General features: G+C 44.8%; 1 protein-coding gene across 1 annotated transcript in view; it reads right to left on the reverse strand.

Annotated features, from left to right (window-relative positions):
- Positions 1-439: 439 nt before the first annotated feature.
- Positions 440-24185, reverse strand: part of Cdh1 (cadherin 1) — a 69391-nt gene continuing 45645 nt past the window's right edge. Inside the window, exons 3-16 of the mRNA XM_038313027.2 lie at positions 21335-21558; positions 14040-14183; positions 13794-13949; positions 12796-12940; positions 11988-12163; positions 11610-11738; positions 10406-10588; positions 9244-9488; positions 8317-8462; positions 6793-7017; positions 6289-6516; positions 4428-4558; positions 3304-3447; positions 440-2261 (exon numbers count right to left, since the gene is read on the reverse strand). Of these exons, the coding sequence (XP_038168955.1) occupies positions 2052-2261; positions 3304-3447; positions 4428-4558; positions 6289-6516; positions 6793-7017; positions 8317-8462; positions 9244-9488; positions 10406-10588; positions 11610-11738; positions 11988-12163; positions 12796-12940; positions 13794-13949; positions 14040-14183; positions 21335-21558 (2486 nt within the window). The 3' untranslated portion in view covers positions 440-2051. The remainder of the gene's footprint in view (positions 2262-3303; positions 3448-4427; positions 4559-6288; positions 6517-6792; positions 7018-8316; positions 8463-9243; positions 9489-10405; positions 10589-11609; positions 11739-11987; positions 12164-12795; positions 12941-13793; positions 13950-14039; positions 14184-21334; positions 21559-24185) is intronic.

Below are 24185 nucleotides of genomic sequence, written 5' to 3' on the forward strand. Positions count from 1 at the left end.
AGTGGAAGGGAATTGATAAATGTCTCTCAGGATGAGGCCACACCATATTCCTTCACGCAGAATCGCTGCCTCCACTATCAAGAAATATTTACTGACCGCAGAGGAAACTGTGGGTTTGCTTCTGTCCCACTGACCTTGGCACTTCGTGCTCTTCAGAGGCCACAATGAACAGCAGCCTTGTGAATGCATTTCCTCCCGAGGCAGAAGGAATGAAAGCGTGGAGAAGTCATTTCAATGCTGCAAGCTCCCTTCTCCATGGTTTGGCTCCTTCCCGCCACCCTCCCCCTTAGACAGGGTTTCTGTTTGTAGACCAAGCTGGCCTTGAACTCACAGAGATCCACCTGCCTCTGCCTCCCCAGGGCTGGCATTCTGAGCTCACCTCCTTTGTCTTTTTGTCTCACTTGGAATTCTGGTAGAGTCAAATCAATTGAACATCACAACAGTTTAACAAAACTCTTTAATAAAATTTATAAAAATGTATCTTAGAACAGTTTTAATTGTTTACCTTCCACTTCCCACAAAATACAAAATTATCAGCACCCACACACATATACACTCAAACTACATACAAGTGACACTCTACACTGACTACAGTAGACATTTAAACTACAGAGAAATCAACAGTTCTCACAGTTGATTGCGAGTAAAGCACTTTTAACAAAATTCTCTCCAGTGGTTATCAAAAAGCTGAAATTTGCATTTTGAATTAAAAGAAAAGACTCAAATCAAAGCCCTCGCCCCCTTTCTCCCATTGGAACAGTGTTTCTTCCTGCTTCTATGAGAAAATGCACAATTTCTAATAGTCTCAGTTTTCTATGTATACTTGGCCCAACTCAGCCAGCATTTTCTATAGCTACCATCAAAAGCAGGCATTGGAAAGGCATGCTTCCTAGGCTTCGGGAATGCGCAGAAAAGGACTCCAGCCAGGAAGCACATGGTGAGGCCCCTCTATTCTTCCAGAAATTGTTTGAGAAAGAGTTCAGGCCTCACCATCAGCGTGCGAGCTGGCCAGGCACCGTGGCACACGTGCTGCCCATGAGCCAGTCTCTTGCATTTGCTCTGTCTTTGGCTGCAGCACGCTGGGGCACTGGTGAGTCTCAGAGCACACAGCTCTTGTACGTTGGTGTGAAGGAAGCAAAAGAAACCAACTGGGGCCTAAAGCCTTCCTACTAGCTGTGGTCACAGCTCCCTATAGAGAACCAGAGCAACATACCCCACTATGGCTTTCACCTAGAAGACAGTGACTCCACACAAGGAATGCCCATTTCAAGTGAGGAAATGCCCATTTCAAGTGAAGGAAAACCACGAAGATCTTTCAATCACACAATATCCCGGTCAGTCGCACCCCTACCATGATACCTGTCTTTTACCACAAAAAGACCCAGTCACTTCCGCATCATAGAATAGCACCTGGGCAGGGCAACAGAATTCAGGAGCATAAGTGGGTATGAGAATACAGAACACAAATATAATAACTGTGGGAAAGCACACAATTAAAAATTTTAGTGTGGGGTGAAGGGCTTGGAACTGTAGCTCTGGGGTGGGGCACTTGCCTAGATCCCTAGCTCAAAAACAAAAACAAACCATTTTCTATACACAATGAAAGAGAAAATAGGGCAGACCCTCCCCCTATCTCTTAAACATAAAGGAAAACTGCCAGTGCTAGCTGACCCTTTTGAGGCTCGAATTGTCATTCTGAAATAAAAAACACTCAACTGGGGCAATAGCCCGGTGACAAGAGGACTTGCCTCTCACTGTAAAGCCCCATATTCATCCCATCCACGGAAATGGAGAGAAAAAAACAAAATAAGGAGAGGGTGGGCCTGTGACTCAGTGGCAGAGTTCAAATCCCAGCCCTGTAAAAATAAAAAACTGATTTTAAGAACAAATGACAACCGTTCTAACACAGTAGACTGGTAGAGTGAGGCCACTCTGCAAACTGCATCTCAAATCAGTCTCTCTTTTATAAACTTGGGGAAGGAGCCGAAAGGCCACTGGCAACATTATTCTGAATCTTCCATGGCTGCACGCAGGGGCTCCTCTCTAGTCTCCTAGTCATCCTCGCCGCCACCGTACATATCAGCCAGCTTCTTGAAGCGGTTGCCCCACTCGTTCAGATAGTCGTAGTCCTGGTCCTGATCTGACTCAGAGGAGTTAAGTGAGCTCAGGCTAGCAGCTTCGGAACCACTCCCCTCATAGTCAAACACCAACAGGGAGTCGTAAGGGGGTGCCGTGGGGTCGCTGTCAGCTGCCTTCAGATTCTAAAGGGAAGAGCACCACATTTATTATAACATGTGCATCAACACAGAAAGACAAGTCACAGAATGCTTCTTCCGAGGGAGAGCTGCCTGTCAGGGTGGAATCCCCAGAAACCAAAGCAAGGATCCTGAACCGCCAATCAGAATGGACAGAGGCTAAACACAATGAGATCAGCCCAGAAGATCCTCAAAGACTAGATGCCAAACTGTCATTGTTAAATGCTAACTCTGGAAGGTGAAGTTGAAGGATCAGGAATTTAAAGTCATCCTCTACGTGGTGGTTTGAATGAAAATGACACCCATAGGCCCATACAGAGTGGCATTATTAGCAGGTGTGGCTTTGCTGGAGCAGTGTGGCCTTGTTGGAGGAGGTGTGTCATTGTGGGGGTAGGTTTTAAGGTCTCTTATGCTCAAGCTATGCCCAACATGGGACACAGACTCCTTCTGCTACCTTCTGCCATCCTGGTCTACGTAGGGAGTAAAAAGGCTTCCGGGGTTGCGTAGTCTTGAATGCTTGGTCTCAAATTAGAACTGCTTAAAAGGATTAGGAGGTATGGCCTTTGTTGCAGGAGGTGTGTCACAGAGAATAGAATTTGGGGTTTTAAAAGCTCAGCCATTTCTAATTAGCTCCCTCTGTCTCTCTCTCTCTCTGTCTCCGCCTTCTGCTTGTAGAGGAAAATGTGAGCCCTCAACTGCTGCAGCCATGCATGCCCGCCTGCTGCCATGCTCCCTGCCATGACAGTCATGGACTCTAACCCTCTGGAGTCCCTCGTTAGACTCTTCTGAAAGCTGCCTTGGCCTCAGAGCAGCAACAGAAAAGACAGACACCAAGATTGTGGAGCAGGAAGGTCAAACTAAGTCTGCATTGCAACTTCTTTTAGTTCTACAACATCTTTGTAAGTAGATTTTGGTTTTGTCTCAAGGATCTGGACAAGCAGACACCACAAGGCAAGAATTCGAAGGTTCTCCTCACAGGAATGTCTTTCTCCCTGGTTCCCAAGTTAAGAGATGCACTGTGCCCTGGCTCACAGCTTTGCCTACTTACTTCATCGATGAAGTTCCCGATTTCATCAGGATTGGCTGGTCGGGGACGATACTGGGGCATGCTCAGGTGGCTGGGAGCCACATCATTTCGAATCACTTCAGGTCGGGCATCCAGGCCCCTATGCAACTGGCTCAAATCAAAGTCCTGGAGAAGAGCAGAGACATGGCAACAAGCGAAAAAGAGGTGGGTGCATGGGCGGGGCTTGCTTACGTCACAGCATCGCAGGCTGTGCCACTGGAAAACCCAAAACTACCCTCTGTGCTGTTTACCAGCACATGCCCAAAAGCATATGAAATGTCCGTTTCCAAATTCAGAGTCTCCTAACTTACACTGAAAGAAAGAGACCACTTGGGGATTCTATGAACGCAAGCTTCTATGTCATTCATTTCACAGGACATGACTATTGGATTATTGCTTAGTCCTCACCAACCATAGCTGATCCTGCCTGTTAACAGTGGACTCTGTCATGTGATGGGGCCTCAAGTAACAAGACAGCAAGTGATGCATGCCTACTGGAACCCGTATTGATTAGGCTCCCGTGCAGCAGACCTGGACACGGGGTGCAGCTTAGGCCTTTCAGCAAAACTCTGCCTGGGTTAGCTGCGTCCTCATGGATTTACAGATGCTATGAGCTTCAATGTAATCAATGAACGCTCCAGAGAACACAACAGTGTCTGGGGAAGATGCTGTGGAATAACCCTTCTGTACACTGTGAAGATGGGTTTTTTGGACAAGGTGCCTTCTGATTGGTTTAATAAAAAAAAAAAAAAGCTGACTGGTCAATAGCTAGGCAGGAAGAGCCAAACTGAGAGGATGCTGGGAAGAAGAAGGGTGGAGTGATGGAGTAGCCACCTGGCTCCTAGCAAAACCTGCTTTAAATTTAAATGCCTGATACAAGTCTCCCCAACATAGCCAGTAAGTCTCTGTGTAGCTATTTAGAAGCCAGCTGGCGGGATAGAGTTGACTGGTGGGACAGAAACCTCTACCTTCCTGACTTGTGTGTCACTGAGATCACAGGGTTCTGGTGCTCCATAGCAGTACTGTGGGGATGACTCACTGCCAGTATCCAGCACCACCACCCCTCACCTCCATCAGATTTTAAATTTTGCATCTTTAAAACCCACCTGGTCCTCTTCTCCACCTCCTTCTTCATCATAGTAATACACATTGTCCCGGGTGTCGTCATCTGGGGGCAGCAGGGGCTCTTTGACCACTGTTCTCCTCCGTAGAAACAGTAGAAGCAGCAGGATCAGAACTGGATACAAGAGGGAGTGGGGAGAGGAGATGAGTCATAGGAAGGAGACCAGAGGAAGCAACCGTCGTGGGCACCGTAGCCTTGCAACTCCAGGCAAATGGCAGATGGGTAGGCACTTGAAGGAAAATGACCTCAAGTCCAGCCTTGGCTACATTCTAAGTTCCAGACCTACCTGGACTATAGATGAGACCCCTTCTCAAAACACAATACTCAAAAAAAAATAAGAAACAGGTTGTGGTATGGGAGGTCCTTCTGTCTATGTGTTGCTTTTATTGGTTAATGAATAAAGAAGCTGGCTTGGCCTATAGCAAGGAAGGAGGAAGGCGGAGTTAGAGAGAAGCCATGGAGCTGCCACCAGAGTCAGACATGCCAAAACTTTGCCAGTCTAAGCTAGCCAGGGGAGGGAGAGGGGACCAATAAGCAGCCTCCCACTACATTTGGGGCATGAACTTGGTGGACTAAATCCATGTAAAACCTAAAAAAAGCTTGAAAAGCAACTCTAGACACAGAAAAACAAAGTTTAGCCTCATTTTTTTTTCAGCTGGTGGCATGCTACCGCTCCCTTAAGGGAGGTTTTCCTGATTCACTGGTAGCTTCCTGGGCCATGTTGCCAGCGCAAACTCCCTCTATGGAGCATTTGAATGGCATTTGTGGGTCCGGGTGTTTGTGTGCCCACTTGGGGTCAGGAGCTGAGCCATTCAGCCAGGAACCAACAAGCAGCCTCCCACTACAAGGTTGGACATCTGGATCCTAGCAAAACTTCTGCTTGAAACACCTGATATGAGAATCTCCCCAACATCAGCCAAGTCTAATAAACTATATCTACTGGGGAAGAAAAAAAAAAAGGTCAGGAGGGCTGGAGAGATGGCTCAGTGGCTAAGAGCATTGCCTGCTCTTCCAAAGGTCCTGTGTTCAATTCCCAGCAACCACATGATGGCTTACAACCATCTGTAATGAGGTCTGGAGCCCTCTTCTGGCCTGCAGACATATACACAGACAGAATATTGTATACATAATAAATAAATAAATATTTTTTAAAAAGGTCAGGAACAACAAAAACAACAAAAAACATTGATCATAGAAACCCTCAGGGCACCAGCACCAAGTCCAGAACACTCCATAGGTAAAATCAGACCAAGGATTATGGACAGAACTGGCCAGCTTCTTTCCAGCATCGCCATTCTCCATGGATATTCACTGATAAACCTGTCCACCATCTCCACAGTCTCCCAAGCAATCACTGGGCTCAGTCAACCAGTTGGAGTTAAGCAGCCGGAGTCTCTAGGCTGCCTAGCAATTTGGTACGGCTGCTCTTGAGCCAATGGTGTCCACAGTGTACAGTTAGGTGGCTTCAACTTCCTCTCATCTGTCCTCCAAGATGAGTGGGTGAGGGTAGCTGCCTGCCTTGGCTGTGCTAACGAGAACGGTGAGTGTGCCATAGCCTTGTAACCACACCACATAGTCTTGAAACTTCAGCATCACTTGGAAACTAAATCAAAATGTAGCCTCTGAGGACCCTCACAAGGGACCCTGGGTCTGAGTTCTGGCTTTACTGAGAGGCACCGGTGACTTGCATGCACTCGATCTTAGGAAGCACAAAAAGAATCAGAACAGAAAGACCCTGGGTCCCATCTCGTTGGCAGTTTAATCTGGGTCCCAACAGAAAGCTCTTCCTAGGATGGCCCGTCCCAGTCTGAGGTCGCAGGCTGAGGCTCTTGCCCCGTACTTACTCAGCAAAGCCAGGATCCCTCCAAGAATGCCGAGGATGGCAGGAACTTGCAATCCTGCTTCCACGTAGCCCGACCTCATGCAGTTGTTGACAGCCCCTTCACAGTCACACACAAGGATGTCCAATGTAGTCACCTGGTCTTTGTTCTGGTTATCCATGAGCTTGAGGTTGATTTTGTAGTCACCTAATTCTAAGGCCTTCTTTGGCTTCAAAAGGAGAGATTCTTGGCCTAGGGAAATGATGACACCAGGGAAGGGAACAGAACAAAAAGCTCAGTAAATCCAAATGTTTAGGGAACCAAAGGCATACAGCTGGGTGAAGGGATTGTTTGGGGTCCATATTCCTATACAGTATGCTCAGAGGAAAGGGAGAACGCATGAGAAGTAGAAGGAACTGGCGCCCAATACCAAGAGGGGTGCACCTGGAGCGAGAAGGGAAATCCTGAAGGGGGAAGGCAGAAGCAAGATAGTCAGCGCTGCTCTAGAGATGGGGCTGGACTTCACACCTGGGTCGTTGTACTCGATGGTCCAGTTGACACTGGCTCCGTGGGTGAGTTCAGCAGTGAAGGGGAATGTATTGGGGGGCAGGTCTGGATCGATGATGTTGATGACATGAGGCTGTGGGTTCCTCTGGCAGAACTGCATGCTTCGAGGCTCTGGGATGGGAGCGTTGTCGTTGATGTCAGACAGGACCAAGAGAAGAGTCCCTGTGCCAGTGGCAGCTGGGGAACCTAGGAGAAAACAGAAAGGCTGTCACAGCTCAGGGTAATATCACCTTCCAGCTGACTGTTACCCTTCAACAGGTTCCATACTACCCATGCAGACTCTGCCCTACCACGTCTCCCCTTTCTGACAAGCTCATTGCATATTTTGTGTCCAATGATTGAGTTGTTCTTCATATAAATGTAGCTTTCTTCTTCTTGATATAATGCTATTAATCCACTTAAGTTTGGGGGGCTTATTGATTTTACTGGTTTTTTGTTGTTGCTTTTGGTTTTTTGAGACAGGGTTTCTCTGTAGCTTTGGAACTAGCTCTTATAGACCAGGCTAGCCTTGAACTCACAGAGATCTGCTTGCCTCTGCTTCCTGAGTGCTGGGATTAAAGCCGTGCACCACCACCATGAGGCTGTAGTTTGTTTTTGAGACAAGGTCTTACTGTGTATCGTTTGGAATTAAAATCCTCCTGCTTCAGCCTCCTACAGAAACCTGGCTCCAGCAGATCTTTTTAAAAAGTTAAGAAAAAGCTGCGTGTGGTAGTACTTGCTTGGAATAATCTTATTTTATTATTTATTTATTTGTGTGTTTATTGATTTATTTCTCTGTGTAGCCATGACCATTCTGGAACTCACTCTGTAGACCAGGCTGGCCCGGAACTCAAAGATCTGCCTAACTGCCTCTGAGTGCTGAGATTAAAGGTGTGTGCCACCACCACCTTGCGCTTGCTTGGAATCTTAAAACTTCACAGGAGGGGGGGGGGGGTGTTCACCTCAAATTTGAGGTCTTCTGCGCTCCATGTGAGTTCAAGGTGAATTTAAAACTAGTCAGGATTATACAGTGAAACCATGTATAAAAATAACATGAAATTTAAAAAGATGATTATAAGAATTAAGTGATGTCAGGTGGCAGTGGCGCACGCCTTTTATCCCAGCACTCAGGAGGCAGAGGCAGGTGGATCTCTTGAGTTCGAGGACATCCTGGTCTACAGAGTAAGTACCAGGACAAGCAGAGTTGCACAGGGGAACCCTGTCTTAAAAACCAAAAAACAACAATAAAATTAAGTAATAATACATCCACAGCCTTGAACCTGGGATACAAACCCAGGTTTCAGCAGGTAGGAATGAGCTTCAAGTGCAGGGAGAGCCAAGAGAAAGGAACTCTACTTGACTCAAATTTTGTTACCCAGTATTCTTTTATGGATAAAAGAAAAGAAATGAAATCATGATTCCATAAGAAAGGCAGAGGCACAGGAGGCAAACAGGCTGGAGAGTGATGGAGCCCAGGGACATGGATTGGCCACGCAGTATCTGTACCATTATCTGTAGCAATGATGAGAGCTGTATACGTGCTGTTCTTCACGTTCTCCACGTCTTCTCTGTCCATCTCAGCCCGAGTGGAAATGGCACCAGTCTCTGGGTTAATCTCCAGCCACTTGGCAGTGTCCCTCAAAATCCGATACCTGAGGGCACAAGCTGTGGCTTAGAGTAGGGGCAGTAGACAGAATGAAGCGGAGGTCAAGGTCCTATTCAGCTGATACACAACTACACACACACACACACACACACACACAAACACATTTTTATCTATATATGAGTGTGCTTGAGTGTACGTATATGTACCACATGGGGCAAAAGGTCAAAAGAGATATCAAATCGCCAGAGTTATAGATGGTTGTGAGCCTCCACATGGGTGAGAATTGAACTATAGTCCTTTAGTTAAAAAAGAAAAAGAAAAGAAAAATTGGTGGGTGGGTGAGGGGTGTAAGTGGGTGAAGATACTTGGTAGCGAGCCTGATAATGAGCTTGATACCCAAGACCTACACGGTGGAGGGAAAGAACTGACACCCACTGGCTATGCACATAAGGTAATTTAATTCCTCAGGGAAACTGCAGCCATCCTAATTTGTTTGACAAACTAGACAATGTTCCCCAAATGATCCAACTTCTCATGGACAGATTTCTCAGAATATATTTTCACTACATGACAAATGACTACATTTATATTAGCTTAAATTGTGTACATACATACATACAGACATACACACACACACACACACTGGGGAGACATATATATATATGTCTGCACTGGGGAGGCAGAGCCAGGTGTATTTCTGAGTTTGAGTCCAGCCTGTTCTAAATAGTGAGTGCCAAAGCAGCCAGGGCTACACAGTGATACCCTGTTTTGAAAAAAAACAAAACAAAGTATGCACCCACTCAGTACTAGTCATTGGTCCAACTTACGTAATCTTCTGGTTCATGAATATGTCTGGCTCGCGGGCAGTGTAGGATGTGATTTCCTGACCCACACCGAAGTCTTCGGGCACTTCCACTCTCTTCTCGGCCGGCACAAAGATGGGGGCTTCATTCACATCCACCACATCCACAGTGACAGTGGCTGTGGAAGAGGCAAGAGTCCCCTCAAAGGAGTCCACATTGGCCGCTGTCACATATAGAATGTACTGCTGCTTGACTTCGAAATCCAAGCCCTAGAGACCAGGAGAGGGAAAAAGTTAAAACTAAAATACAGGGCTTGGGTGTGTGACTCAGTGGTAGAGCACTTGCCCAGCATGTTCAGGGCCCTGAGTTCACCCACTGTTGCCACAGAACAAATAAATAGCTTTAAAAAAAGAAATGACTAGCTTAAAAAAAAATTTTCTGCTGAGTGGTGGTGGCACAAGCCTTTAATCCCAGCAGAGGCAGGTGGATCTGTGAGTACGAGGCCAGCCAGGACTACAGAATGAAACCCATTTCCAAAAACTACCGCCTTTGATTGACAGCAGTTCTCAAATGCTCACTTGCTGAAGAGACATTAAAGCTCTGAGGTACTCTGGGCATCTATTAACTTTTGCTAAATTTACCAGTAAGTCATTCCCACTTTTAGTTTAGACTTTTTTTTTTTTTTTTTTTTTTTTTGATATTTTCCAAAGATTTACAGGCAGTTTAAGTGCTGGCTACCAAAAGCCATTGTCTTTCTAGCCCAATGGTTCTCAATCTTCCTAATGTAACCCTTTAATACAGTTCCTCATGTTGTTGTGATCCCAACCATAAAATTATTTTCATTGCTACTTTGCAATTATAATTTTTCTACTGTTACGAGACATAATGCAAATATCTATGTTTTCCATGTTTTCCAATGGTCTTAAGCAACCCTGTGAAAACGGTCGTTCTGTTTTTAAAAGGTCACGATGCATAGGTTGAGAATCACTGCAAGCCTCTGGCTTTAGGACATTTTCCAAAAGACTAACACTTACTTCACTTCTAACAAGCCAAGAAAGTTTCTGCAATCCCCAGAAAGTCAATACCATCCCCAGACTCTACCCTTCCCCTGGTGGTGCTGACCCAATCATAAGACGACATTATAGGACAAGAGAGGTCCAGCTGCTAGCACGTCAGTCATACAAACCTTGGCTGTTTTCAGAATGCCATCATTGGTTGTGGGGTCTGTGATAACAACAAACTGATGGTCAGGATCATTGACTATGGTGTACACGGCCTCCCACGCTGGAGTATGGGGGGCATCGTTGTCAGTTACTTTGAGTGTGGCAATATACGCATTTTCCTCATTCTCTTCCACTTGACCCACGTACTACAGATAAAGGAAAAATCAGGTCATTAGTGACAAACTGACAGTAACTTGGAGCCAGGACTCTAAGGAATGAGATCCAGATAAGTTGAATGAGTGACGTCAAGAGTGAACCCCCCAAGAGTAGGCCCTCATTTCCCATCAGTAGACCAAATAGCAGCGCCTGAAGTATCTTTCCAAGGCGCTGGGTTTAAGAACCATCTGTTGGCCACATTGTCTGCAAACTGTGATCTAAAGATACACGTGTCATTTGTCCCCAGTCCCCATCTACACTCTAATATTTATTAGTAACCATTAAGAAGATAAATCATGAAAGAGCAATTTTCCCTGGGCCTTTTGTGACATTAAGAGGGGAAAAGTCAGGGCTGGAGAGATGGCTCAGAGGTTAAGAGCATTGCCTGCTCTTCCAAAGGTCCTGAGTTCAATTCCCAGCAACCACATGGTGGCTCACAACCATCTGTAATGGGGTTTGGTGCCCTCTTCTGGCCTGCAGGCATACACACAGACAGAATATTGTATACATAATAAATAAATAAATAAATAAGTATTTTTTTTTAAAAAAAAAAGAGGGGAAAAGTCAGCTCTGCTTCTAGAAACGACACTATTCAGGCCTCTGTTAACCATCCATTAAATCGACTTCTAACTTAGGAGAAAGTATGATCTTCCCTTCCAAAACTAAAAAGCTGAGCATGGCAATACATGCCTGCCTGCCAACCTGGGCTATAAAATGTTGTGTCCCAAAATTCTTAATTATTAAAAATATGTATGTGAAGTTCCTTTATCTGGCTCTTAAAACCTTCTCCTTGAATACATTTGATATTCTTGGTATTCAATAACTCTTATGAAGCTGGGCATGGCAGCTTATAGCTGTAACCCAGCATTTAGGAAGCATGCTACAAGACCATACTACTCTAGTGTGTTTGAAGTTCACATTCACTAACCTAGGGATTCACCCACGCACAGAGGCAAAACTTAGCTCCTAAACAATGAAGAGCCCCTCCCAGAACCAAAGCGGCAGAATTACCGTGGTTGGGTTGAAGATGGGAGCGTTGTCGTTAATGTCGACTACGGTGATCACAGCCTTTGCTGTTGTGCTTAAGCCTTCGCCTTGAAGGTCAGCAGCTTGAACTACCAGGGTATATGTAGGATAACTCTGCAGAAATCAAACGTGGAATCAGAACCTGCTCCAACAGCCAGCCCAAGCCTGGTGCAGCCCACTGCATACAGAAAACTAGAATATGTCATCATCTGTCTCACTGCCCAGGCTGCCTGCCTCCAGGCATTTAGATGCAAAGACTCACACCGACTGTTAGGCTCAGCAGAGGGTTGCACCATCCTTGAGATTTAGTATACATTCATTTGCCTTCAACTCCCACTGCAATCCTCCTGAGCTTTGACTGACCTCTCGGTCCAGTCCGGAGGTGAGCACACTGATAACCCCTGTGTCTCTATTAACAGTGAACATGTTTTTGTGAGGCAGCTCAGGTTCTTGGCTGATGATGGTATAGGCAATAGCAGCATTGTAGGTGTTCACATCGTCGTCCGCGTCAGTGGCTGAGACCTGCATCACAGAGGTTCCTGAAAGTGTAAAGGAAGAGAGATTTAAAAGAGCTTCAGTGCTATATTGGGATTTGTCTGCTCAGAACAATCCTGACCTAGGAGATGACCACTCCTGATCATGGTTTTTACTTCTAGAATTCTCCATCAAATTGCCAGTGAACGTTACACCAAACGTTACACCAAATGTTCAGGGAACTCAACTTTCAAAGCCTATAATTTAGGTGAGAGGAGGCAAGACAGAGAATGTTGGGAATAAATTAACTAAAATAACCCTACCAAGTCCTTCTCTTTTACTCCTGCTAGTTCTTATCTTATTTTTAAAGATCTTATTACTATTATTGGTGTGTGTGTGTATGTGTGGTATGTGTGTATGTGTGTGTTGTACATACATGCAGATGCCCTCCAAGGCTAGAAGAGGGCATCACATCCTTTGGAGCTCGATTGGCATGCATGCAACACCAAGCCCTAAGAAGGTTATTCTTTTATTGTTTCTACTTACAAATGTTATATCTGCTTCCCCCACACTCCCACCTCATCTCTCACAGTGGCTTTCAAAGAACACGTCTGAACTTCAGGGACCTGACCCCATGTTCTAATCCCAAAGAACTGGAGCATCTTTCTGGATACCCAGTTCACTGTGACTGATTTACCTGGAAGAGCGCCCTCTTTGACAGTTCCCTCAAAGACCTCCTTGATGAACTCTGGCTTGTTGTCATTCTGATCCGTCACTGTGATCAAAATCTCCATGGGATCCTCCACTGCCTCCCCATTTGATGACACAGCATGGGAGAAGAGCTACAAGAAGAGCCAAGTGAGGTTACTTAGCCCTGCCCGGAAGAGGAACTGGGCGAGGGAGTGGCTTCATCGGCCTCCACTCCTTCCACTGTGAGATCTCCACACGATGTGCTGCTGCTGCTGCTTAATGAACTCATAGACGAGAATACACCCACGAGGCAGTCCACTTATCCATGTAGAGACTCACTTTAATTGGGGTAATTTTCTTCTGGCTACAACAGTCTAATGTTTCCCTGAGATTTGTCTGCATATGGGCATCTATAGGTTACCAAAGCTCACATTGTAACCAAGCCCCAGAAGTGGATTTTCCTCCCTATTATTGCCATCGGAATATATTTTGTTATGTAAGAAGCTTCTTCCCAACCCCAAGAACAAGTTGACATCTTTTCACTTATGTGTGTGTGTGTGTGTGTGTGTGTGTGTGTGTGTGTGTGTGTGTTCACATGCCCTTGCATGCATTACATGGAGGTCATGAGGGTATCAGAGCCCCTGGAGCTGGAGTTTCAGGTGGTTGTGAGACACCTGACGTGAGTGCTGGGAACTGAAGTCAAGATTATAAGAGCAACAAATGTTCTTAACCATTTAGCCATCTCTCCAGCTCCACTTTGACAACTTCTATCTATGCTCACGTAGGCCATGAGGAACCCCTGCTTTTTTCCTCTAAGGAAAAGAACAAAACAAAACAACCCAACTACCATCCCAAATTGTTCTCGTCTCCACTTTACCAACACGTCAAGGGATAAGTGATGCTTCTCACATGTTCCGGGCATCTAACCCAGGGATGAAACATGGATGGCCCCCAAAACTTGACAATTGCTACCTAATGGTCAACAAGTATCTATGAAATACTCACGGTGTAAGTGGCAATATTTTCTCTATCCAGAGGCTCCGTCACTTTCAGCCAGCCTGATTCTCTCTCGATGATAAACACACCAACAGGAGGTCTGTCAGCTCCTTGGCCAGTGATGCTGTAGAAAACCTTGGTTTCTTTGTCCCTGTTGGATTTGATCTGCACAAAAACAGAAAAGAGACAGAATTGGCAAGGAAAGATCTTGACACTGGGTCCTTTCATCACCTTTTCTCTCGGTCCTTCCCCTACCTGAACCAGATTTTTAGGAAACGGGCCCTTCTCATTTTCTGGGCAGCTGATGGGGGGGATGACCCAGTCTCGTTTCTGTCTTCTGGGACCCTGGTGAGAGCTGGGAAACATAAGAACTTCTGGCTCGGATCCAGAGACAGGGTCCTAGAGGAAAGAAGATTAACAAAATGAAGCAATTCAGAAGATAGGAGGTCTACAGTTCCATCTAGTCCACCAATGACTCATTCTTAATAGCAAATTACATGTCCCATCTAAAATGAAAAGCTCCTGACAATGCTATTGTTTGGACACAGACTGCCCATAATGGTCCCTATGCTTGACTTGAAAGTTTGGTTCCTAACTTAGTGGCCAATGAGAGGTCTTCAGATCACAGGAGATATGTCCTTGAAATATACTGTGAGAGCTCAGTCTCCGCGTTGCTTTATGTATCATAAGATAAGTGTGCTTTATTCTCCTATTCACTCTCAGTCTGATGTGTTGTCCTTGCTAGAAGACAAAATAACAGTGTCATTTGGTCTTAAACTTCCAGAACTGAAAAACCAAGTAAAACCTTTTTCTTTTTATGTTAATTGTCCCAGGAATTTTGTTATAGTGTCAGAATGCTGACTAACACAGCCACACAATAAACAAATCTATATTCTCTTTAAATTCTTGCTGTTGCTGTTGTTTTTTCAAGACAAGGTTCCTGGCTGTCCTCAAGCTCAGAGATCCAACTGCCTCTGCCTCCCAAGTGCTGAGACTAAAGCCATGCAAGCCATCACCACCAGGTTGAGCTCTTTAATATCCAGAATTTGAATAACCATTGTGATAACACAATTTGTGGGTGCGAACATTTGACAAAACTTACATAATACATGTCCTTTAAACAACACTATGCTGATAGGAGCAGAGGTGATGCAAAGGTGATATTTGGGAGTTCTGGACTTCCTTTCTTTGTTTCTAGGGATACAGTTCTCTAAAGTGGAGTTTATATTACCAAACTTGTTTAAGTTTGGGGAATTGCTACTAAGAACTACTTTGAGATCGATACAAATGTGTTAATCTTATTGTGCCCTATAAGGGTCCCATTTGTTCTAACAGAAGCTGCTGGATGGGAAACAAAAATAACCTGGAGACTCTTATCCAACAGTTCCACCGTGCAATAAAGATAACTTCATGCACACTCAGGGAAATAAGAGCTGAAGATAAAAGGAAAATGCCTCCTAAATTGTTTAAGTGCTCTAGAGTGATCTGTGGTAACAAAGTTTCTGGAAGATTTCACCCTCTTCCTTCACAAGGAGATACTCATTTAGCAACACAGACCACCTACCAAATTTGAATCAAGCCCCATTTCCTGTTTACTTGTTTGCTGTTTGGTTGGGTTGGGTCTCTTTAGAAACAATCTCATGAAGCCCAATCTGGCTTCAAATTGTATAGCCAAGCATGATCTTGAACTTCAGTTCCTCCCTCTACCTATCACAGGATGACAGACAGGTTCCACCATGCTGCTTGAGTGATCGTGGGGAACAGAAGCCAGGGTTTCATGCATGCTAGGCCAGGACTCGACCAACTGAGCTACATTTTCAGCCCTCCAGTTTTTGTTCTTGTTTTTCTTTCTAAGATTCAAAACATGAAAGACAGACATAAAATGTGACCATGTATTCTAAAACCCAATCCCATATACCTCACACACACACACACACACACACACACACACACACACACCTGATACACTCTGCCCTTGCCATCCCTGCATCTGTCACCTACAAAAAGAAAGCCAGCATGGTCTAAGTCCTGGCTCTGGGACTGGCTACCTTGCGTTTAATTCTCATCTCCCCATCTGTTTCCAGAGAAGATCACATAACTTCTGTAAACTGTCCCAGTGGGTATTTGTTTTGTTTTGTAGAGATAGGGTCTTACATTGTAGCTCTGACTGACCTGAAACTCACTGTGTAAACCAGGCTGACCTTTAATTCATAGAAATCCACCTATCTCTACTTTTCCAGATGTTAGGATTAAAGGTATGTGACACATCTGGCTAAAATTGAGAGTATGATATTTTGTGTCAAGGTCCTAGAGTTCTTAGAAGGACTAAATGATACTTGCTTACATATAAAGTATCTAGAATAGTGCCTGAAACACAGCAAGTCCTCAGTAAATAAAGATGACGACAGTTGAAAAACACTAACATAATATTTGGGGGGAATTTAATCCAGTGCAGGGAATATACAATAAACTGTCCATCAACGGTACACCTTAAGCCTCCAAATGGCCATCTGACACAGCCACAGTGAACAACCAGACACGGGTAAATGAACACAAACCCACTGGTGTGTGAAAAGGTCCTGCCCTGCAGAGCTGCATGGTATTTACAGAGACGCGTGTGAGAGCAAAGGGAACCATGCCCAAACACCCTGAACATGAAAACCCAACCGGGCAAAGGGGAAGAAGTAGAACGTTAGATTTGTGTGTGCTTGCATGTCGCGATTTCACAGCAGGTGTGTGCTAAGCAGAGGAGAACCCCAGTCTCTCGGTTGCTTGTCACTGTGCACATCAGGCTGGCTGCTCCATGAGTGTCACTTTCCTGGATCTAGAGACCCACACTAGTTCCCCTGGCATTGTGTGGGTTTTGGGAATTCACACTTAGGTCCTCATGCTTACAAAGCAAGTGTGTTGTTACCTTCTAAGCCTTCACTTCCAAATGGGTTTTGTGTGAGAGGCAAGGTCTTGTGTTGTGTGGCTGATGCTCACCCAAACTCACAAATCTCCTGCCTCAGCCTGAGATTACAAGTCTGTGCTGCCACTCCAAGACTGAGGATCTTTTGGTTGTTGTGTTCTATTTTTGTTTTGGTTTTAGTCTTTTGCTTGATTAGTTTTAGTTTTTTGGTTTTGTTTTGTTTTGTTTTGTTTCCTTTGTTTTTTGAGATAGTGCTTCTCTCTGAACAGCCCTGGAACTTACTCAGTAGACCAGGCTCCCTTGAATTCACAGAGAAGGGCCTGCTTCTCTGTGCTGGGACTAAAGGCGTGTGCCACCACCGCCCGACTAGTTTTGCTTTATTGAGAAGAGTTTTACTCTGTAGCCCAGGCTGGTCTAGAATTCACTATGTAGTTCAGGGTATCCTCAAACCCACAGCACACCTACCTGTCTTAGAATTCTAAATGTTGGAATTAAATCATAAGCCAGCATGTTTGGTTCTTTGTCTTTTGAGACAGGCTCTGCAATACAGTCCTGGCTGGCATTACAGTCACGCAATCCTTCTGCTTCAGACTCCCAAGCATTGGGATTACCCTTACACCCAGAGTTTTCCTTTCTTATTAATTCCAGAACTTAGAGGCTAGAGAGATGGCTCAGTTGTTAAGAGCACTTGCTGCTCTTGCAGAGGATATGGGTTCAATTCCCAGCACCCATACAGAAACTTAAAACCACCTGTAACTTCAGTTTCAGGGGATCCCATTCCCTTTTCCAGCCTCCACAGGTAGCAGGCATACATGTGGCACACACATAATATATGCAGGAAAAACAACCATGCATATATAATAAAAATAAATAAATCTTTAAAATTTTAATTCTCTTTTTCTCTAACATATACCTCAGTTTTGTGCCCAGAAATATATATGTACATAGGTTACATTTGGGAGCTCGGGATATAACTGACTGGGTTTGAGTCTAATCAATGGATAAATAGTGCCTGGGGCCTAGAAGGAGGACTCAGTGAGTAAGGTGCTTGCTATGTGGGAATGGACACAGTGGCACACAACTGTAAACCTGGCACTGGGGAGACAGTTACAGGTAGATCCCAGTCTAGCTGGAAAGACCCAGTCTCAAAAACCATGGTGGGTACTGGGCATGCTGGCACACATCTTTAATCCCAACACTTGGGAAGCAGAGGCAGTTGGATCACTGTGAGTTCTAGACCAGCCAGGGCTGCAACATATACCCTTATCTATAAAAAAAAAAGAGGAAGATTGACTTCTGACCTCTCGCTACACACATGCACATCAAGACCACCCTTTTGGTTTTTGTTTACAAAGCTACATTTAACAGCTAGATGTGGTTAATAAGAGTAGGAATAGTGCTTGAGAATCCCATAAAAATTTTAAAAGGTAGACAATTAAGCTATATAAAACATTCCTCTTTCTCCTTCATTTCACAATTAAGAATGGAAGCTGGACATTGTGCGGCACACAGTCCTTTATATCCAAGATTGGGAAGGCAGAGGCAAGCAGATATATCTGAGCGAGCCAGCCTGGTCTTCATATCAAGTTCCTGTCTCACACACCTCCACGTCCTCTACCTCGCCATTCCTGACAAGATGGGATGATTGGCATTTATTCCAGGAGCCAACATGAAAAGCCATAAGAATCTAGCAAGCCACGTGTGGTGCTAGTGGTGCACACCTATAATCACAACACCTGAAAGGGGGATCAGGCATTCACGCCCACACGGGCTATAATGAGACCCTGTCTATAAAATAATGAGGCTATAGTGCGCACTTGTAGTCTCAGCATTTGGGAGTCTGAGGCAGGAGGGCCACAAGCTTGAGTGTGCAGGCAGATCTCTGAGTTCAAGGCCAGCTTGATCTACAAATTGAGTTTCAGGACAGCAAGGGCAACACAAAGAAAACCTGTCTCAAAAGAACAGCAACAATAACAAAAGAAAGAAAGAAACCACAAAGGTATGCACCACCACACCCAGCTTGGGGGTTTCTATAATGTATACTTGAATCAAATCCTGATACAGCAGAAATGAAGACAGAGTAAAGTCAGCAGAGGCAAAGGTGTATGGGGGCGGGGTTGAGGGGAGGCGCTAGAGGAAAAACAAGCCCCAAACTGCTCTTGGTCTTAGAAGGCTACCACAGTCAACTGTCTGGGGTGGTGAGAAGCAGGGAGACACACTTATTGTGCTGAACTTGCACGCATGAGCGGCCAACTGGAGTCAGGAAGCCATGGCTAATGTAATTGAACTAAGTTCTTTCATTCTTTAATTGCATCATAGAGAAAAACTAGATTAGAGGGTTATTAAATTCCATGAACCTCAAGAGTCTTTAGGGAACAGAACAGGAATCAACCTTAAAGGCTTTGGCACTGAATAGATGTGGCACAATCCACACTTCTGAGCCAGGAGGCAAGATACAGCTAGAAAAGTCCCCTGGAGAGACCCATAGGAAATACCAAGAGAACATTTAAGATGGGCAAAGGTATTTGGCTTATGCTAACAACCTCCAGGGACATTCATGACCAGCATCTAAATAGCAAATAGTCTGTCTGTGCATCAGCCTCTTCAATGTTTGCTGGTTTTCTGGACCTCACAGCAGGCATTATAAACACCTGGGGAGGGATCTGATACCAGTGACAGCATAAAGAAGGCTTAAAACAAACAGTTTGTTTATTATTTGTTTGCACGAATTTATGTGCACCGTGGGCATGCAGGCACCCACGAGAACAAAAGAGGGCCTGTATCTCCTGCAACTGGAGTTACTGTGTTCTGGGGTGCCTGATATGGGTGTTGGGAACCAAACCCATGTCCTCTGCAAGAGCAGTAAACATCCTTACCTTCTGGGCTGTCTGTCTCTCCAGCTCTACAGAGGGACAAAGACTTCCTACTAGTCTTCCTCTCCTTGCTAAGTAAGTAAGCCAACCCAGTACTTCACCTTACTCATTCTGCCTCAGGACAGCGATGACATCAGCTAGTATTTGATGACTCTAACTCACCCAGCTGTCCCTCCATCTCAGGTTCGCATCTGTGATCAACCAAGTACAGATAGAAATGATTTTTTTTTTTCATGGCCAGATATGGTGGTGCATGCCTACAATACCACACATGGGAGGCAGAGAGAGAAGGATTGGTTGGGAGTTTAAAGTTACCCTGGGCTACACACCAAGTTTGGGGACAACCTTAGCTATACAAAACCATCTTTCAAATGAAACGAGAAGAGGGTCAGGAAAACATTTTAAAAGATTTGTTTGGTTTTTGCTTTTCAAGACAGGGTTTCTTTGTAGCTTTGGAGCCTTCCTAAAATTTGCTCTGTAGACCAGGCTTACCTCGAACTCACAGAGATCTATCTACCACTTCTGCCCAGAAAGAGGCTATAATCTTTTTGAGACAGGGATTCTCTGAGTAACCCTGGCTCTCCTGGAAGTAGCTCTGTAGATCAAACTGGCCTCAAACAGAAATCTGCCTACTTTTGCCTTCCAAGAGCTGAGATTAAGGGCATGTACCACCACCACCTGGCTTTTTAATGATTTTTTTTAAGGTCTATAGAACTGAGGAGATAGCTCAGTTGGCAGAATACTTGTCTACACGTATAAAGCCCTGTATTCAATCACTAGACCCTCACAAAATCAGCCTGTAATGCTATCACATGGGAGATGAAAGGTTAGACGTCATCTTCTGCTATACAGTGAGCTCGAGTCTATCATGGGCTAAAATAGAGAAAAGCAAAAGGAAGAAACCCATATCAAACATGTTGTTAGTACACACCTGTAATCCCAGATCTCAAGAGGCTGAGGCAGGAGGAAAATGAGTGTGAAGCCAGCCTGGGCTATTTTATAGCGAAATCCTGCCTCAAACAAACAAACAAACAAACAAAAAACTATAAAAATTCTGTCTGTGCTGAACATATACAGATTTTCCCCCCTCATCGTTATCTCTAAATAATAAGAGTATAACAACCGTCACATGAGTGACACGTGACACATGATCAGGCATTATCTTATGTAGAGGTGAGGCGCACTAACCGGAGGGTGCTCCGGTTGTGTGTGGATATCTACACCCATCTGTAAGGAACTTAAGCATCCAAATTTTGCTATTCACAAAGGAAGAGGGGGCTCCTTGTGAATATCAATGTGTACATATGTTCTTAGTGTGTTGTGTGTGTGTGTGTGAATTCACTCAGTCTACACAGGTTAAATGACTCCTCTCTGATTACTGAGATCAGAGATTAGAGAGAGCAATGGTGGGCTAACAAGGCCAAGCAGGGCCCGAGTCTTCCTCCTTATCCTACACTACCAGATCCTTATAACCCAACAGCAACCCCCAAACCCAGTAGGAATGAGTTCAGTCAGAAAGACTGTCCTCAACTAGAGACAATTTTTGTCACCCCCACCCTTCCCCCATGAGTCACAAGCAGTTTCTGGAGGTAGTTTTGGCTGTGGTAACTGACAGGTGTTCCTGGAGTCAAGGAGGCCACTTAGCACCCCACAGGGTCTTCCCACAAGATTATCTTGCCCCACAAGATCCCAATACCAAGATTAGAGGACCCAGGTCAACAGCAATCTGAAAAATATACACACATCCAAGAAATAGCCCAACCTACATGGTGGTGGTGCCGGTGTTGGTGGTGCCTCACAGACTTCAGTACCACTTTGGCAGTAAACTTCTTGTGAGTAGAATCCCAGGCGTGGACAAGAAAACTGGTCTCCAGTTTATGAAGGTTTAGAGGTCGCTTGAGTGTGATGGCACCATCGGAAGCCACTTTGAATTTGGAGTCCTCAGAAAAGTAGGCTGTCCTTGGTCGACCAGTGCACCCTTCAAATCTCACTGCAGGACAGAGATCACAGCAGTTAGGATATTGGACAACCAGATCACAGATAAGGACACTCCTTCATAAAGTGAACTTGGCCCACCCACCAAATCATACAGAACATGCACCGGCTCAATAAACCATAAGCTGACGATGAACACCCATACCCAGGGGCCTCTTCATCATCATCATTAATATCTTCCAATACACAGGGCAACTGATCTCTGGAGTCTGGTTTGTGTGTTTTTCCTCATCTAGTTAGTTGTCAGAGAAAATAGTATTATTTTCAGAATGAAAGCAAAAGAGGTGACTCAAAATGAAAACAGACCACGAGACTGGGAATGTCTCATTGGGTCAAAAAACTTGCAGCTCAGCCTGATGACAGAGTTTAGACCCCCCAGAACCCATGTAAAGAGCAGGACACAGTGGTATGCACATGTAAGCCCAAGACTCCTATATCAAGATGGGAGAATCACCCAAAAGTTCATGGGCCAGCTGGCCTCCAGCTCACAGCCAAGTCTGCAGAGTCAAGAGACCCTACCTTAAAACTTTCCCAGAAGATCCAAGTTCAGTTCTAGCACCATTACAGTGGCTCACAACTGCTAGTAACTCCAGTTCTAGGAAATCTGATGTCCTCTTAGGTCTCTACAGGCACTGCATGAACATGTTACCCTCGCATGCATATAAAACACACACACAATAAAAATAAGTAAATCTTAAAAAGAAAACAGAAGCTGGGCAGTTGTGGCACATATCAGCAGATCTTTGTGGGTTCAAGGCCAGACTGGTCTACAGAGTGGGTTTCAGGACAGTCAGGGCTACACAGTGAAACTCTCTCTCAAAAGAATAAAAAATAAACTTAAAAAAAGGGGAAGAAAACAGAAAGCACAACAACAGAGCTTAGATATGGACACCTAAAGAATCCAAGGGTCAGAGGCTGCAGTAAGATCTCTGGACAATTATTCTTTGTTTTGTTGAAGACAGAGATTCACTATGTGTCCCCCCAGGCTGACCTCCTGAGTGCTGGGATTATAGGCATACACCACTCTGCCCATTTTAAAATAGCATAAAGAGTAGAGCCAGACATAAATAAATAAAAATTTTAAGGTGTGACTTGGGGTGGGGGGGTTGGTAAAGAAATTTACATTGCAAGACTCTGTTGAGGTAGAGGTATCTAAGGGGACCTGAAGGAGTCAGTTCCACCACTAATATGGCTCAAACCCAGTACTATGGTGCAAACTCATTGTCCTGGCTACTTGGGAGACTGAGGCAGGAGGATTGCTAAAACTCAGAAGCCAGGAATTCAGGGTGAGCCTAGACAACACACTAAGACCCCAGACCTCTTAATAAATAACCTTTTAAAAAGAAAGAGAAATGAAGTCAGGTAGAGTGATTCATGCCTGTTATCCCAGCACTCAGAAAGCTGAGGCAGGAGGACCACAATAAGTGTGAGGCCAAGTGAGCGCCATGGTGAGCCCTAAACTAGACTGAGCTACACAGCGAGACTGTTTCTCAAAAATAAAAATAAAAACCAAATCAACAGTGTAGTGCTTGTCTTCAGTCCTAGCACTCAGAGGTGGAAGCGGGGTATCAGACGTTTCGAGTCTTTCTTGGCTAAACAGCAAATTTGAGACTGCCTCAAAAAAAAAAAAAAAAAAAAAAAAAACCCACAAAACAAAGGTCACCAAAATAGCTCAGCAGACATGGGTGCTTACAGGCAAACCTGACAACCTGAGATCAATAGCTAAAACCCCCCACAGAGAAAGGGCTAGTCACATAAGAGGACTGACACGGGACACACACGTCTACACAGAGAAAAGTAACCGAGGTTGAAAAAAAAAAGGTTCACAATAAAACTCAGAAATTAGCTTACTTTCCACCTTTTCAAACAGTGTCCATCACTACTCAAAATGGAATTCCCATTCTGTCCAAGCATTCTCTTATGAAAATTCCCTGTGTCTGCTTTACACATCGAGGCACCTCTACAGTCTCCACTTTGGGCCTGAGGAAAGACGCCTGCCCTGCAGTGTTCATTTCTTCCACCAGGGGCCGCCCTTGTAAACATCTGAAATCAAAAGCCCGGCACTTGCCAAAGAAAATAGACATGAATGCTTCCATCGTTGAGAGGGCAGATACCAGCACCACCATCAATCCCACTGGTAAAATATGCTTCTTTGGAGTCAGATGGATCTAATGGATCAGTCAAGTGGATCTTTGCAGAAGGATCTATAAGAACTTCAGCTATTCTTTATTATGGGACGTATAAGCATGTATAGGGGTGTGAGTGAGAGGAGTGTATGTGTGTGTCTGTGCAATCAGCCTCGGCATAGTTCTTCAGATATTGTCCACCTTGTTTTGTAAGACAAGAACCTCTTATTGGCCTGGAACTCAACAAGCCAGCCAGGCTGGCTGATCAGCAAGTGCCAGGACTCCATCTAGAGTTTCTACCTCCCCATACTGAGATTGCAGGTCCCCCACCTTGTCAAACTTTTTTTTTTTTAAATGGGCGCAACAAGCACTTTACTGACTGAATCATCTCCCTAGTAGTTCCCAGACACCATTTCTAAAGTCCAAATTAGGAACCTTCAAAGATGCTTTTAAAGAAACTCTCCCAACACACAGCACCTTTGGGGGCTTGTCACAG

The sequence above is a fragment of the Arvicola amphibius genome, chromosome 15 (assembly GCF_903992535.2).
Source record: "Arvicola amphibius chromosome 15, mArvAmp1.2, whole genome shotgun sequence".
Taxonomy (NCBI): domain Eukaryota; kingdom Metazoa; phylum Chordata; class Mammalia; order Rodentia; family Cricetidae; genus Arvicola; species Arvicola amphibius.